General features: G+C 40.5%; 6 protein-coding genes across 6 annotated transcripts; 3 read left to right on the top strand and 3 right to left on the bottom strand. All coding sequences in view use genetic code 12, as the record gives it.

The window, feature by feature from the left end:
- Positions 1-1,516: 1,516 nt before the first annotated feature.
- Positions 1,517-3,011, bottom strand: RPS0A (40S ribosomal protein S0). Its single transcript, XM_001383462.1, has 2 exons — positions 2,880-3,011; positions 1,517-2,442 (listed from the first exon to the last, which is right to left on the bottom strand). The coding sequence occupies exons 1-2, from the start codon at positions 2,967-2,969 to the stop codon at positions 1,747-1,749; spliced, it is 786 nt and encodes a 261-aa protein (XP_001383499.1). The 5' UTR covers positions 2,970-3,011; the 3' UTR covers positions 1,517-1,746.
- A 705-nt stretch (positions 3,012-3,716) lies between these two features.
- On the bottom strand, positions 3,717-5,633 carry GPI1 (glycosylphosphatidylinositol synthesis N-acetylglucosaminyltransferase complex, subunit PIG-Q/GPI1; the record flags this gene model as incomplete). Its single annotated transcript, XM_001383461.1, has 2 exons — positions 3,717-5,039; positions 5,061-5,633. The coding sequence occupies 2 exons, from the start codon at positions 5,631-5,633 to the stop codon at positions 3,717-3,719; spliced, it is 1,896 nt and encodes a 631-aa protein (XP_001383498.1).
- A 731-nt stretch (positions 5,634-6,364) lies between these two features.
- On the bottom strand, positions 6,365-8,363 carry YJQ3 (Predicted transporter ADD1 (major facilitator superfamily); the record flags this gene model as incomplete). Its single annotated transcript, XM_001383460.1, has 2 exons — positions 6,499-8,363; positions 6,365-6,462 (listed from the first exon to the last, which is right to left on the bottom strand). Exons 1-2 carry the CDS (start codon positions 8,273-8,275, stop codon positions 6,365-6,367), a joined length of 1,875 nt encoding a protein of 624 aa, XP_001383497.2. The 5' UTR covers positions 8,276-8,363.
- A 1,201-nt stretch (positions 8,364-9,564) lies between these two features.
- Positions 9,565-10,836, top strand: PICST_30859 (predicted protein; the record flags this gene model as incomplete). The annotated part of the gene is made up of 1 exon (XM_001383810.1): positions 9,565-10,836. One exon carries the CDS (start codon positions 9,565-9,567, stop codon positions 10,834-10,836), a length of 1,272 nt encoding a protein of 423 aa, XP_001383847.1.
- A 223-nt stretch (positions 10,837-11,059) lies between these two features.
- PICST_44059 (predicted protein) lies at positions 11,060-12,127 on the top strand (the record flags this gene model as incomplete). The annotated part of the gene is made up of 1 exon (XM_001383809.1): positions 11,060-12,127. One exon carries the CDS (start codon positions 11,060-11,062, stop codon positions 12,125-12,127), a length of 1,068 nt encoding a protein of 355 aa, XP_001383846.2.
- Positions 12,128-12,783: 656 nt separating this feature from the next.
- Positions 12,784-15,133, top strand: PHO8 (vacuolar alkaline phosphatase). The gene has a single exon (XM_001383808.1). The coding sequence runs from the start codon at positions 12,841-12,843 to the stop codon at positions 14,521-14,523; it is 1,683 nt and encodes a 560-aa protein (XP_001383845.1). The 5' UTR covers positions 12,784-12,840; the 3' UTR covers positions 14,524-15,133.
- Positions 15,134-15,639: the final 506 nt, after the last annotated feature.

The following is a 15,639-nucleotide window of genomic DNA, read 5'->3' as shown; positions in this document are numbered from 1 at the left end:
TGACTCTCAAGATCTGATCTACAGTGTCAGTTACCATCTTTGTGAGTTCGGTGCGCTTAAATCCAAGAATTGCCCAACTTTTAGACGGGTCCATCTTACAGTAGGACTCAATTGCGTCCTCGTGTTCACCTGGTTGAGGAACTGGAAGCCTGTCCCTAAGTATGGGGAAATTCGTACGGATTATTTCGAGAACCTGGTAAGTGGAAAATCTGTCAAAACTACTCACCAAGAGTCTCTGTCCAATAGCTGCTGGAGATCTGAATGCTACAAGATGGGCTTTGGCGACGTCTCTGACATCTACATAGCCTCCTTGGTTCTGAGGTATATCGTCATCGGCCTGCAATTTCAATAAAGATCCAATTATCTCGGAGGAAGTGTTCAATGTCTCTTTCACCCCGGTGTCAAACGCCTGGGGACCAAACACGTACGTAGGGTTAACAGTAGTAAGTTCAAAGTTTGTCTTGTGCTCTGCCATGAATTTCCATGCAGCCTGTTCTGCAAATGTCTTTGAAGCAAGATATGCAAATATGGCATTGGATTTGACCTTATCCCAATTGAAAGAACTCCAAATAGTTTCATCTGTGACAAAGTCTGGGTCCACCTCTCTGCCAATCATGGCTGCGTAAGAAGAAGTATAGACTACTCTTTTAATTTGTGGGGCATTCTTGTGGATTGCTGACAACACATTTCTGACACCGTTGAGGGCTGGAAGTAAGACTTTTTCTTCAGGCTCGTCAATATTGAAATCGAAGGGAGAAGCAGTATGAAGAAATACTTCTATTTCAGGATGAGATTTCAAGACCTCGTCAAAAGCACCTTCCTTCTCGAGTTCTCTGAGAACGACGTATGAAAACTGCTTTGAGGCGAAGTTCCGTTGCAAAGCTTCTCCTTTTTCTTTGCTTCTTACTGACCCAATTACTGTGTAACCAGCTTGGATCAATTCCTTCACGATATGTTGTCCAATAAATCCATTGGCACCAGTAATGAAAACTGTAGTCATTCTCTGCTTTACTATAGTATAACGTATTTAGTTAAAAATTACACCAAATACAAAGAATATTTTTCTAATGACTTCTCGGGATTATGCAACTGCCCAAAATAAAACTCAAGTCATCCAACTGACAACTTTTGATCGAAAAAGAAGTCTTCGCTGGTTTGGATTCTCCAACTTTCGGCAAATCCATTTGGCAAGAATCACAGGGAACAGACATCGGTATTTCCCCTTTAGGAAAATGAGAAATCAAATTCAACCGAACCTCTATATCCGCGACATAATCTTCCAACATTTATCAGGAACCCGATAAAATATTCTATCACGTCTCAGGGCCGGTGGTTACTAGATGTCGTCATAGGCGGAGTATATCTGGAGGATAAATCAATACTCGGACTTGTGAAATCCTTTATTTTGTGAAAAACTTTATTATGTGAAAAACTTTATTATGTGAAACTGAGCAGTTCTCACTCTGAAAAATTCGATTTTGAAAAGTTTACCAACGGGTTCAATTCTACAGCTAGTACAACTATGACATCAATTAATAAGGTACAACTATACAATAATAAACAAAGAGATGACCATATCTATTATAGATTTTATACAGATACATTTTTTTCATTTATTTATTTTTGCAGATGATAAGAAATAATTTATACTCCCCAATAATAAGTATTAAACAGTGAATGAATAATAAAAAGCCGAACCGTATATGTTTCGATTATATTATTTTATCAAAAAGTAATAAATTACAATTACCAGTTGCTGGCAGCAGCGTCTTCAACAGCTGGGGTGGCACCAGATTCAGCCCAGTCAACTTCTTCAGTTTCACCGGTCCATTCGTCGGCATCAACTGGAGCAGCTTCTTCAACGTCTTCGGTGGTCTTGGCTTCTTCAGCAGCGTTTTGTTCGATTTCTTCTGGGTCTCTGTAGAAGTACAAATCTGGCATGACAGACCATTCGGTGGTTCTGTCTGGGATGATACCTCTCAATCTTAAGACTTCTCTGGCAATCAACCACCAGATCAAACCAATGGAGTGCTTACCTTTGTTATTACATGGGATGGCAACATCAACGTATTCAGATGGAGAGTCCATGTCAGTCAAAGCAATAACTGGGATGTTGACGTAAGAAGATTCCTTGATGGCTTGGGCATCGGTTCTTGGGTCAGTAACAACAACCAATCTTGGTTCCTTGAAAGAACGGGTGATGTAGTTAGTGAAGTTACCTGGGGTGAATCTACCGGCAATTGGGGTAGCACCGGTGTGGGCAGCGAACTTCAAGACGGCTCTTTGACCGAAAGTTCTGGAAGAACAGACAGCAACGTCGGATGGGTTTGGAACAGCTGCGATGATTCTGGCAGCCAAGACAATCTTTTCCCAGGTCTTACCGATGTTGATAACGTTGACACCATCTGGTCTGGTCTTGTAGACGTATGGCTTGTTGTGAACCTAAATATGTTAGTATTAATTCGTTAGTTACATTCCATTGATCGTTTATGGTATTCTCTATCGTTGAAGGATTTTCAAATCAGTTTTTTCATTCTGTTTTCGATTGGATAAAACTCTGTATGATAGGCAGAATGACATGAACTTTGATGTTCATTAGTTCTTCTTCGGATGTTCGTTGGTGTTGAACTTTCGTCTCACTTCATGGATTTATACAACTTGGAATTTTCCAATCTACAATTCGTCAATAGATGTCAATATGGACTAGACAAGGGGAGCAATTTCGATTTGGGACCCGTCTACTTTACATGTATGAGGCTCCCTGGTACGATGGACTTGATTTGGTACAGGGACTTGTTGATCTATTTTACTTTTCATTTTACTTTCTAGGAATTCACATCTTCGATCAATGGAGGGACAGTTCAGTAATCTTCACATACTTGAACGTTCTTGGAACCCAAGTGAACGTTGGCAGCTAACAATAACTTAGCGTCTTCAGGAGTAAGGTCAAAGGAAGCTGGTAATGACATCTTTAGTTAGATCCTCTTGGTAATTGAATAAAGACTTCTCAGGTCAAGAGGGAAATTTATTTCTTCTACTGCTAAAAAAAATTAACTACTGATGAAAATTTTCATGAAAACTCTGTGCCGGTACTAACTGAGCACAGTGAGGAGCCACTGAGTGCGAAGGAAATGTTAACTATGTGTTCATAGTATGCAGGATATTCCAGCCTTAGTTAAGTCGCACTGTTAACGGTGCGACTGGGTTGGAGAGCAAAGGCTCCCTTGTGTGAACTGCAGATAAATCCATTCTTTCAATCACGTGAAGTGTGGTATTTCTAGGGCTGTGCCCTAGACATTGCTCTTGAACAGGAACAGAGTCCACTCCAAAACTATTAGACACAAACCCAATGTGGAATAATTGATCTTTGTAGCCTTCGTTTTGGAGGAGAAGAAGTATCCACTTATCAAAGTATATAGCCAGGTCTAGTCTTACTTCTGAAGGTTCTTCACAGCTAGTCTCTGTCCTTTGTCCAATATCTATTCTCACCAAGATGGAAGGAAATACGTACTCTGCCTAATAAACCTAAGAAGTCCACTTCTCTAAGGACACGCATGAGCAGACCCATCAAGATTGTAGGAACTCAGAGATTTGCAATCGTCTTTGATACCCTTCAAATATACTTGTCATCTAAATAATACTACCAATCCACCAAATGGGTGCAAAATAAGTATGTACTGCATAGTACGAATTAATTATCTATTAATATGGTTAACCTATCTAACATATTTCCATATGTTTATTGTTTTGTCATGATTTTTGGGCAACATTAAGTAATGAAACTTCAAGTCGTTATTGTATTTGATTGAGATGACCTTGCCCGAGAAAAAGTGCTGTACTATTGATTCCCTGAAGTTTTTCGCATTTCGGAATAATTTGATATAATTAGTGAATATTTCATTGTAGGACAATGACTTGTTGGACATGCTGATATAGCTAGTGGCTCCGCTAGACCCAATGTAGCTGAAATTTATTCCTCCCTGAAGTCTTTTTGAATTCTTCATCTTTAATAGAATAACAAACAAAGGCGTAAATGAAACGAGAATCTGTAGGTTCTCAAGAAGGTTCAAAGTCATCAAGAGCGAGAGCCACATCAAGAAGAACAACAAGTAGAATGCAAAAATCGTAGGCAACAATAATATCAACACCATGAAAAACAAAGTACCCAATAGTAATCTGTCAATTTCGAAATCATTGTTATCCTCATAGTTATTTAAATTGTCAATTCTATCTCTCAACACATTGTATTTCTTACCCCTGAACAATTGAAACAAGGAGTTGATGACTTGTAGCTGACGTCTGTAAATCTTCGTCGAAATGTAGTAGAAGAAGTAGATATGAAGGGTGAAAAGATTGACGATATCAATAATAAAACCCAACAAGAAGGATATGCCCCCGAGGTAGCAAAGTATAAATAACAAATTCTTCAACGAATAGACTATATCACCTCTCAACATTGGCACTAGGTTCTGCTGTGCAAAATCATTTACAAAAAACTTCCAGAATCTTAATATCCAAGTATACAAATCTCCAAGGAACTGACCCAATTCATTATTCAACTTAAAACCGGCCGGGTGCTTTATAGATACCCACGCAATGGTTTCCATCAAGTTGTTGAAAAGGAATCCTTCAATTACTGTTGTATGCAAAAATTTGATGATCTTGTCAAAGTTGAGGATTATGATTCTGTACAAGGTTGTACCATACAAGATGTCATTAAATATCAACCAGATAGAGTTGTACAAGTTGATGTAATTGGAATTGTTGATGTTTAAACTCGAATTGAAGATCGGGAGTTGTAATTCCTTCACGAGATTGGATTCTTCTAGATCACCAAGTAGAATCGAACGGTCGTAGTAAAAGAGGAACTGAACGGGAAAATAATTGAGTTGTTTGAGTCGTAAATCAAGTTGGCGAAATACCTTAGATATCGATACAAGACTAAAGCCAAAGGTGTTCAAGTTAATTATCCAGATCAACCAGATTATCAACATTTGCAAGCTCCGGATTACCGTTCTTAAGATACCGAGAAGAAAAGACTTCAATGATCTGGAAGCTACATACGACGACGGATCGAAATTAACAATATGAGATTCTCCTAACCAGTTCCGCAATTCTATTCTGTACTGGACGATCCGGTTTATTCGTTGAAGAATCTTGTCATCCGATATAAAGCTTTGATTCTTGGAAGTGATTGTTTTAGGTTCCACGCTACAAAACTTCTCAGATAACTCGTTACTGGCAAAGTTCACAAGGTCATTTCCCATAGATTGTAGTAAGATGGGGTTTATAGAGAAGTATTCCAAGTTTTTGAAGTTGGGTGGTTGGAATATGATGATAAAAGCGGGATCTGGTCGATTCTTAATAATAGGCAATTTGGTATTCTCTGACCAAACCAATGACAAATCGTACTTGTTTGCTTCATCATTAATGGAACCAATGATGACTAATCCTTTTAAGGCCGGGGGCAATTTCTTGAGATTCAAGTACTTCCTCTGAACCACTTGGACAACTATGTATATATTGTTGATGTTGAAACCAACAAGATACCATTTCTTAGTGACATTAGATCGGGATACTGTTCTAATAAGATCATGCGGAAAGTATATCTGTAATTCAGAACTGCAAGTCATTGGGAAAAACTATCCCGTCGCAAATATTGGGAACTGTTATTCAAGTTCTGGTAGAATTGTTTGTGATCGAGGAACGAAGAAGATATGTGACAATCACTTTCGTAATCTGACTCTTCTACAGAAGTCTGTCTCGAATGGCCACGACTTCTCACCTCTGGGAAAGGAGACGCTGACTTTTCAAACACTTGTGTGGTATTCTCTGACGATTCAGATTCTGAGTTTACTTCAATTAGACTGTACGAATTGACGAATATGGTAGATGTTAAGTAGACTACAGCTAGAAATACCAATGATAAGGCGACGAAACAAACTGAAAACCTCCACACTAATTTGAGATAAATTAGCAGAACGACACCTGACAATTTGTTACACATATAAGGATGACAAAGGCGACATCCACTCTCGACAGTGAAAGTAGAGCAAAAGTAGTAATTACACTTGATAGCATCCAGTGTCATTATTTCTCCATATTTGAAATTTATCACCATGCGGCTCATTTAATTACTGCGAATAATTTCAGCCCTACAACTATCTAGCTGCTCTTAACAGTACATAAGAGACTCGGTAATACAGACATAGGTAATAAATATGTTGTATCTTATTAAGTAAAATTGTATTGTATTTATAGATATATATTGTATTATTGTTATTTTGAATAATTTACACTTATGGGTATTATTACGAACGCAGAACTCTCAAGTTATGTGGTCAACTGAAAGAATGAAGTAAACTCACGATATAAGGTTTCTCTCCTTGTGAACAAAACTACTTTTCCGATGCAATTCTGTGTATGGTTTAGGTGGCAATGTAGTTTTTGGTGCAGCCGATTCTTCTGTGATAGTAGTGGTGTAATTCAATTTTGAACTTGAAGAGGACCTTCTCAACTGATCTGAGAATGATACAACTGAATTGCTTCTGCTAAGGAAATCAGATTCGCTGTCTGCATCCAAGTTGATCACTCGCTTGACTATGTAGAACGAGATGAAACATACAGCCAAGATAGCACCTGCCAAAGTAAACACGACGTCAGGCCTGTTCCAAGTAGATAAGGTGTATTTGTAAATTGAAATGAAGAGCACAGGTCCCAAAAGAGTAAATATGTTCTTCAATAGAGCGATGGCACCAAACAACTCCCCAATCTTGGACTCTGGATAGAACTTAACAATTGCTGAATTCAATGTCGGACTAATAAGAGAACCAAGACTGTTGCATGCCATGATGAGGAAGAAGGTCGGGGTGGTTCTCATGAGATGAAGCAGCATCAACAAAATGGCATCAACAAACAATCCCAACAGGGCCATGGAGTAGTCGATCATATCCAATTGTTTCTTCAACACCCTAAAACCGAAGAATTTCTGAAGGATACGATGATTAATAATAGGAGACAATATGAGAAGAACAAATGCTCTCGATGAGCAAGTGATAGCCAACAAATGGCCGATGTCCCTTTGATTCCAACCAAAGGAGTAGATTCCATATAAAATATACAATTCTCCCAAGGAAATAGCAAGCGATGACATGATACAATCGACAATGACCATAACCAAGACGGCAAAACGATCCCTCTTTTGTCTCTGGGGATTTCCTCTGTTGACTACATCACTGGGCAAAAGGAAAAGGCGAAGAGGTTTCATGAAATTGGCACCACTTGCAAAAGAGGACCATTTTGATTGTGGCTGTTCAGTTTCGAGCAAAACCAACAGAGACTGAGACATGGAGCGAGATTTTCTTCTAGCACGTTCAGATCTGGACTCAGGTAAGACAAAAACAGCAAACAACAACCCTGAAATGAATATAACCAACTCGAATTTCAAAGGGTTGAATTCTTCGCGAGAGATAGAGGTATTGATATCGATGATATTCTGAGACACATTAGTTGTAAACGACAAGATGAAGTTTCCTACAATAGGGCCCACGCTCAAGCCGACCATCATACTGGCTACACTAATGCCGAGTGAATAGATTCTCTGGTGAGGCTCTACGACATCGGAGATATAGCAGTTGGCTAGGGTGACCAAAGTCAAGATACCACCACAGATGTTAGCTGTGATTTCTGTGAGGATCATTAGGGCGAACTTCAAGGAGTCGAAGTTGTACATAATTAGGAAACGAGAAGATCTTCCCAAGACTAAGCAGAAGAGAATTAGCACGATGAACAACTTTCTACCGTACCTATCTGAGTAAGGACCCATTTTGCCCAGGGCTATTAAACTAATGATGCCTGATGAGATGCTGTACCCCAATTGCAAGTTGGACATCAAGATCTGAGCCTCCGCTGGATTGCAGGAGCCCGAACCATTGCTCAAGTAGTTGCAACAGAGTTTTAGGGTGATGACTTGTCTGGTGGACTCGGCAGAGGAATTACCAAAGGCGAATATGAACGGGATTAAGGAGATCATCATCACACTGGGACGCTTAAACCAGTGAAGAGTCTTGTTGTGTGTTCTTTGTTCACGGAGCCATACTATATCCTCATTGGTGGAGTTCTCGTAGTCATCGTCGTCGTCTACTATGGCTTCGTAGGCATTGTTGACGGCTTCTTCCAAGTTGGTCAAGTTGTTCGGGTTGATGGGAGTTTTATTTATGGGTTTCGGTAAAAGCGTTTCGAACTCCGACGAGGGGGTGGAAGACATGGAAGTCATGGAAAAAAGCAGATCAACAGATCAACAGATCAATGGACGAGATAACCGGATCAGAAGATCGATGAAGTCAAGAGACGGAACAGACCAGGCTGCGGGCAGTAGACAGTGAAAAAGACAGCAGCAATAATTCAGCGAACTCTGTAGAATCGAATGTTGAACAGAAAAAAAGAGCCCAGGGCAGAACACTATAAATGCTAACTGAAATTTAGAAGTTGAAAAATCGGAAGTGGTTTCACCCTTACATAAACTCCATGGGATTAGGCTTCTTCTGGAGATCTATTATGTGACAGAATCAGAAACGGAAACTGTTTACATATTCTATCAAACGGAACTCGCTCGTATGCACGGCTCCACAATCTAGAACACTGGTGCGGAGAGATAAGCAAGTGCAAACGGTGGCTCTATCAGCCTAACAAGAGGTTGGTAGGTGTCGACTAGGATGGTGATAAAAGCTATGTCAACATATGTCTTGATTTGTAACTTCTATAGCCGCAATTGTTTGTCTTTTATTAACTGCTATAGCCTCCTTCGCTCTGCTCCTTAGCAGTTAGACATATTGATTCTTGGTTTAGACAGAATGGCATACAGTCCGTGCCATAGTCCATCACTGTGCCATACCCTTTGGAGCCATAAGAGCCATACCATACCACAGTGACCAGGCTAGTTTGTTCAACAATTCTACTCGATCTACATGTTACTATCTACCCTGTTTCAAGTCGACGAATACCTCATCGCTGGGATCCTGATTGGTAATCTTACCAATTCACTCAATGGTGCTAACTCCTGTAACAGGCTATATCTTAGATTCTTTCTGCAGGCTTGATGCCGCTTTCAGCTATAAATCCGAAGCATCTCCTCCTTGTTTTGACATTGTCGGTGATCTCTCTTCAGAACGAAGTAGCCTTCCGCATTGTATCGTATGCATTCTGCTAGAATTTGCCTCTCTGTACTCACTAATTTCGTTCTTTTAGCAAACTCTAAGCTGCCACATCACCTTCTAGTTTCGCCTCAAAGTTGAATACGATGGTGAAATTAATCTCTGCACAACTATTCTAAACTGACGGATCATGCCATCGCGACGCCAACCCGAAGCTGATGCAGACTTCAACCAAATATGGTCTTTCCGAAGGTAATCCCATTAATCCCAGAAGTTGATGTTTTCACGTGATGATTTCCTGTACACAGTGCACCTTCCATCCAGTCACAACTATACGATATCATCTGGCTAACAAACCATTTGCTACAAGACATACATCAACATATCTACGTCAGAGCATCCACACGCATCGATGTATTCCAGACCGAGTCGGCCACAAGTGGCGACGTCGGCTGTCAGAGCCATCAGCAGATTGCTCTCCAACAAATCGAAAAACACGCATCCTGAAAATGTCGTTCTAGCAGATGCCTTGAATTTATTATCGCCTTCAGTAACCACAGAACAGTCCAGAACCACCGCCACAACGTTCAAGCCATCCTTATTCAGCAACTTAACGAAGGGTTCAGCGAACGAACAATTCAATGTAGACGATCTCATCAAGCTTCCTGCAAAAACAACCACCAACCATATCACAGAGAACTACGTCAATAATCTTTTACTCGGGATCCAGTCTTCCAGTCTCGTCAAAAAGACCTCCAACTACTCAAGTTTGGACTCAATGAACAATAAAGACTTATCTGCATATATAAAGACTATCAAAGAAGAGACACGTATCTTTGAGTTGATGGAACTTTTCTACTCCCAGAATAAGTTGAGTTTGCGAATCTTGACCGATTTGATCCTCAACAAGAATGTTGTGCATTTGGACAAATCTCCAGTAAATCTCTTCAACCTTCGTAGTAATAACAATATCAGATGGGAAGATATCAACTACACCCAGTTCAACATCATTTTACTTAAGAAATATCATGACTTACGCAAACCGTTGCTCATTATCAAGAACTTAAGAGAGAACTTCAGTAGTCAGTATTTGCCTTTGATAGAACAGAATAAGCTTGCATCTTTCTACGAGAGAATAGTGTGGAAGTTCAACTTTGAATATGTTAAGCAATTCAACGAACTTCATTACATCAAAGAGTTGAACCAGTTGAAGTCCAGTTTCTTGATCTGGGAATCTTCTTCAGAGAATAATTGCAATATAGCAAAACACATCTTACAGAATCACAAGTTAAACAAGATCCAAACTATCTTCTTATCTATATGTGCGAACGACTTGATTCAACAAACTATCTCACATGAATTGTTAGCAGGAAAGAGTTCTAAGATCTTGTCAAGTTTAAAAAAGATTTCCATCAAGTACCAACTTTACAATTTGAGCGAGTTCCCCAATAACGAAAGTTCTCGCTCCTTGTATTATTCTTTGATAAATAGCATGGAAAACTTGATCTTGAATGAGTTGATTGATGGAGAGGAGCAGAATGTAGAGCTTCTTCAGAATCTCAAGGATATCAAGCAATTTCGCGAACAGTATCTTATGAAGCTCTTTCGCAAGAACGAATGGTCTGAGCTTGAACAATTGAGATGGGTTGAAGAACAGATGGTTTTACAAAGTACAAAGGGATAGTTAGGGTTTTCGTAGGTATAGTAGCGAAATTTACGATTTATGATTTGATAATCAATAAAATTTAGTGTAATGAAAATTAATTTTAGGTTATTCCGGTTCAGGATAACTTTAGCGAGATAATTAGCGAAAAATTGAATTATTTAGATTTGACTCATGCCCCACAATTCGAAAATTTTCTTCAACCCATTCTTCTATAAAATTTACATATTTACAAAAGCAAACAATGAAGTTGCTAACAGATGCCGACGTCATCACGTATCTTAATAGCAATCTAACCAAAAACTCTCTTGCCAAATTTCAGAATGTTTTGATTGAGGGCTTGAAGACCTACAAGCAGAATCCAGACAAAGTGGTCCCACCTCGAATTGCGCAAATGAGCAACAACGAAGACTCAGATACAACCCACTTGTTCATGCCCTGTATTTCTCCTAATGAAGTCGGAATCAAGGTCATAAGTGGAGGAGCCGGGAATAATGCCAAAGGGTTGGGTTTTCAAGGATGTGTGCTTGTCTTGGACGAAATCACTGGCTCGCTCAATGCTTTAGTAAATGCAAAATCATTGACAGCTTTCCGCACAGCATTAGCCAGCACTTCGGGTCTCACCAAGGTGATTCCTTACGACTGGGAAGAGGTAGAGCTTCTTCCAGAATTGACTGTATTCGGTGTAGGTGCACAGGCATACTGGCACGTCAAGTTGATCTTGACGTTCTACAAAGAGAAAATTACTACAGTAAATATTCTCAACAGATCGTTGGCCAATGCCGAAAAATTATGTGACAGATTTAGGGTTGAACATCCTGATGTAGTGTTCAACGAGTTTCTGTACGAAGGGGATAAGAGCGAATTTACTGGCCATATACGAAACAGTTCTATCATAATCGGATGTACTCCTGCGACTTCACCTGTGATCTTGAACGACTATATCAACCAGGATCCAAAGTACCACAAGTTCATCTCGTTGATCGGCTCATATAAACCTCACATGATCGAGCTCGACTTGGCTGTAATAGAGCAATTTAAAAGTACAGGTACCGCGATTCTAGTTGACTCCAAAGAGCATACTCTCCATGAAGCAGGAGAACTTATCCAAGCTGATTTTGACGCAGATCACCTCATCGAGATTGGAGAATTGTACGACCCCGACAATTACTTGCCGCCCAAACTCTTCACTTTGCATGCGAACAATGTGGTGGTCCAGAAAATTGTTGGGTTGTCCATCATGGATTTGTCCATTGCAAAGTGCATTGCTGAGGATACAAGGAGTGGAGGTGTGGAAGTGGCTGAATTCTAAACATTTTTCAATTGCAAAATGCATTAATTAATTAGGACAGAAAATTGCACCCCACGAGGGGTGGGAAATGCACAGAGATGCAGAAGGTGTTCCAAATTCCTGTAACAAGCCAATAATATTTGGTATTAGTCGTGAACGGTCGTGTGACTACAACTCCTCAACAACTGGATTGCTGTAGTCACCAGTTTCATATGTATTTATAGGCACACGAGTGTATGATACGTACTGTGTGAGTAGTCTGTATTGAGTACCACTTTAGTAGCAGTACCAATAGTACAATATAGAATACATGCTTACAGTTGCTTACAGAGATGAGATGAGCACTCTGAAGAATGAAATATAAGGGCCATGAAGTCGTTCACATATCTTCAGCTTACTACTAATCTTGTTATCTACGGATTTACTGGTGATTTCATTTCTTTTCTCGCTTATCACCACTCCCCCCAAAAGAAACACTCTACCCTGTTGTCGTAGTAGCAGACCAAACAAAAGCAAGGCCTATTGTTGAACAAAATTAGACTGATTCTGCATTCGCATTTGGCTAATCATACATCCACGCCGCAGACTCCACTGACGCACGCGTGCCGATGGTTGATATTCTCCATAACCATTTATATATTTCCATATTTATTTCCTGTTTTACACGATATTCTCTGCTTCCCAGGACTTCCATCTTCTCAAGTTTATACCTGTAATATATACGACAAGTGAAAATGGCCCAGAAGGAAAGTGACCCGCTTTTGGGCGGCGAAATCGTCGAGAACATGTCTGTCTACAACAGTAAGAATGTCAAAGGGAGTGATAAGAACAAGAAGAGATTATCGCTTTTGATCCATTTCGTGACCATCTCTCTCTTGGGCTACTTATTCTTCTTCGGTAGCTCCAGATCTAGCGAAACTGCCAAAGTCGATCCCTTCAAGAAGAAGAACGTCATTTTCATGGTCACGGACGGAATGGGACCTGCCTCGTTATCGTTGGCCAGATCCTTCAGACAGCACAGAGACCAGTTGTCTATCAACGACATCTTGACCATAGACAAGTACTTGATCGGCTCGTCCAGAACGAGATCCAGCAACTCGTTGGTCACTGACTCTGCTGCTGGCGCCACAGCCTTTTCTTGCGCCTTGAAGTCGTATAATGGAGCCATTGGTGTCACTCCTAACAAGCAACCATGTGGTACTATTCTTGAAGCCTTGAAGTTGCAGGGTTACATGACTGGTTTGGTAGTGACTACCAGAATCACCGATGCCACTCCTGCTGCCTTCAGTGCCCATGCTGACTACAGATTTCAAGAGGACTTGATTGCCCAGCACCAAATTGGCGAGTATCCCTTAGGAAGATCTGTAGACTTGATCTTGGGAGGAGGCAGATGCCACTTCTATCCATCTTCAGTTCCTGGTGGATGTCGCTCTGACGCCAGAAACTTGATTGAAGAAGTTCAGGACGCTGCAACATGGAACTACGTTGGCAATAGACAAGAGTTTGACCTTTTGCAACAGGGCCACAACGTTTCTTTGCCATTATTGGGCTTGTTGGCCGACACAGACATTCCGTACGACATCGATCGCGACTCTAAAGTGTACCCTTCTTTGGCTGAGCAGGTCCAGGTCGCTTTGACTGCTTTGACTAAAGCTACTGAAAACTCCGATAAGGGTTTCTTCTTGTTGATTGAAGGTTCTAGAATCGACCATGCCGGTCACCACAACGATCCTGCTGCCCAGGTAAGAGAAGTTTTGGCTTACGATGCTGCTTTCCAGGAAGTTATTAGATATATTGATGAGTCAGAAACAGAAACTGTAGTTATTTCTACTTCTGACCACGAAACAGGTGGTTTAGTCACTGCTAGACAAGTCACCGAGAACTACCCAGACTACCTCTGGTACCCAGAAGTTTTGTTAAAGAGCTCCCATTCTGGTGACTTCTTGGCACACAAGATCGTTTCTTTCAAGGACAAGAACGATCTCAAGGCTTTGGAGAAGTTTGTCACCAAGGAAGTCTTGGAAAAGGATATGGGCATAACTTCATACACTAAAGAGGAAGTGAAGCAGATTATTGACAAGCGTAACGACCAAGGAAGATTATTGTATGTTTTGAACAACATCCTTTCGTTGAGATCCCAAACTGGCTGGACCACACATGGCCACTCTGCTGTTGATGTCAATATCTACGCCTACACCAACTCCCCAGCCATCAAAAAGAAGCTTTATTCCCATAGAGAATACGAGGGCTTGTTAGGTAACCACGAGAACATTGAAATTGGTGCATTCTTGGAAGCTATCACTGGCGTCGACTTACAGAAGGTCACCAAGTTGGTGCAGAACACCGAACATTCTCCAAAGAAAGCCGGCGCAGATCAGTATTCGGCAGACGAATTTCACCACAATCTCTACCAATAAGTTCATTTCCCCTCAGTGATTCATTCGTTCGCTCATATCCATTACTATTCTACAATATAAACTGTCATGATGTATAAACTATCATAAAATTTAGAAACCGCCATTATACTATTACTACTATAAAGTTACCTTAATACAGTTAAATCTATTCTTCATTCCACTGCATAGCCACATTCCAATGGCATGCTATTCTAATAGAATTGTTGTATGTATTCTTCTGTTAATGCTAGCTTTTAAATTCGTACTCCATTGGAGCCGCACCGTCGCAGAGTTTCAATTCTAACTTTGCCAAGAGTGTTCCATGCTAAGAAATTTATCTCTTTATTGGTATTCCTCTAGGATCAGTTGACCAATTGAATTCACCACTGGCCCCCATGTGCCCTCTTATAAATCCGTATTTACGAACTGATGGCGTAGTCGACGAATATAGAGTTGAACAATTAGAACAAACAATCAGAACATCGACTTCCGGTCAATGCTAAGAAAAAATTGCAGTGGCTCCAGTGTCTGGTATGGATGCCCCTAATATCCATACCTCCTTGCCAAAATGTCTTGGTAGAAACGTTTCTCTCCCAATTCTCTTGACCAAGAATGAAGTATTATTTGTAAGACTTGATTTTGTAGGCTGCGAATAAAGGTTCGCTATGCACCATTCGCGACCACAGAATATCTACAATCCCCAATTCAGAGATTCAGTTAGCTGTCCCTAAGCCTTCAGTAAGACGTACTAAGGCACGGAAAGTCGAGGTAGTCTAAGCCACAGCCTATTGTAATTACAAAAATAGCTCCCTCTAAAAGGAGAAACGCATTGACTGATCGGGTAAATTGTGAAATAAGATTTTTTTTCTTGGTAAAAGTCCGCGTGGGGCCAAAGTTGCAACCAATTCGTACCATTTTGCAGCCCAATCTGGAACCACAGTAAAAGGTGGTCCAGGATGCTCCTTGAAATAGGAAAATATGAAGAATATTCAGCACTATAAATTGCGCCTGAAACCCTGGTGGTTACAGTTTATGAGGGTGAAATTTCCGCAGGCCTAGTTCCAGATCCAATTGTACCAAAATGGCAACTTTTATCTTCCCCAAGTTTTGCAACCTCTCTCTCCTTGCCTTAGCTGT

The sequence above is a fragment of the Scheffersomyces stipitis genome, chromosome 3, assembly GCF_000209165.1.
Source record: "Scheffersomyces stipitis CBS 6054 chromosome 3, complete sequence".
Lineage (NCBI taxonomy): Eukaryota > Fungi > Ascomycota > Pichiomycetes > Serinales > Debaryomycetaceae > Scheffersomyces > Scheffersomyces stipitis.
Note: the sequence above shows the minus strand (reverse complement) of the source record. Positions and strands in the feature narration are given on the sequence as shown.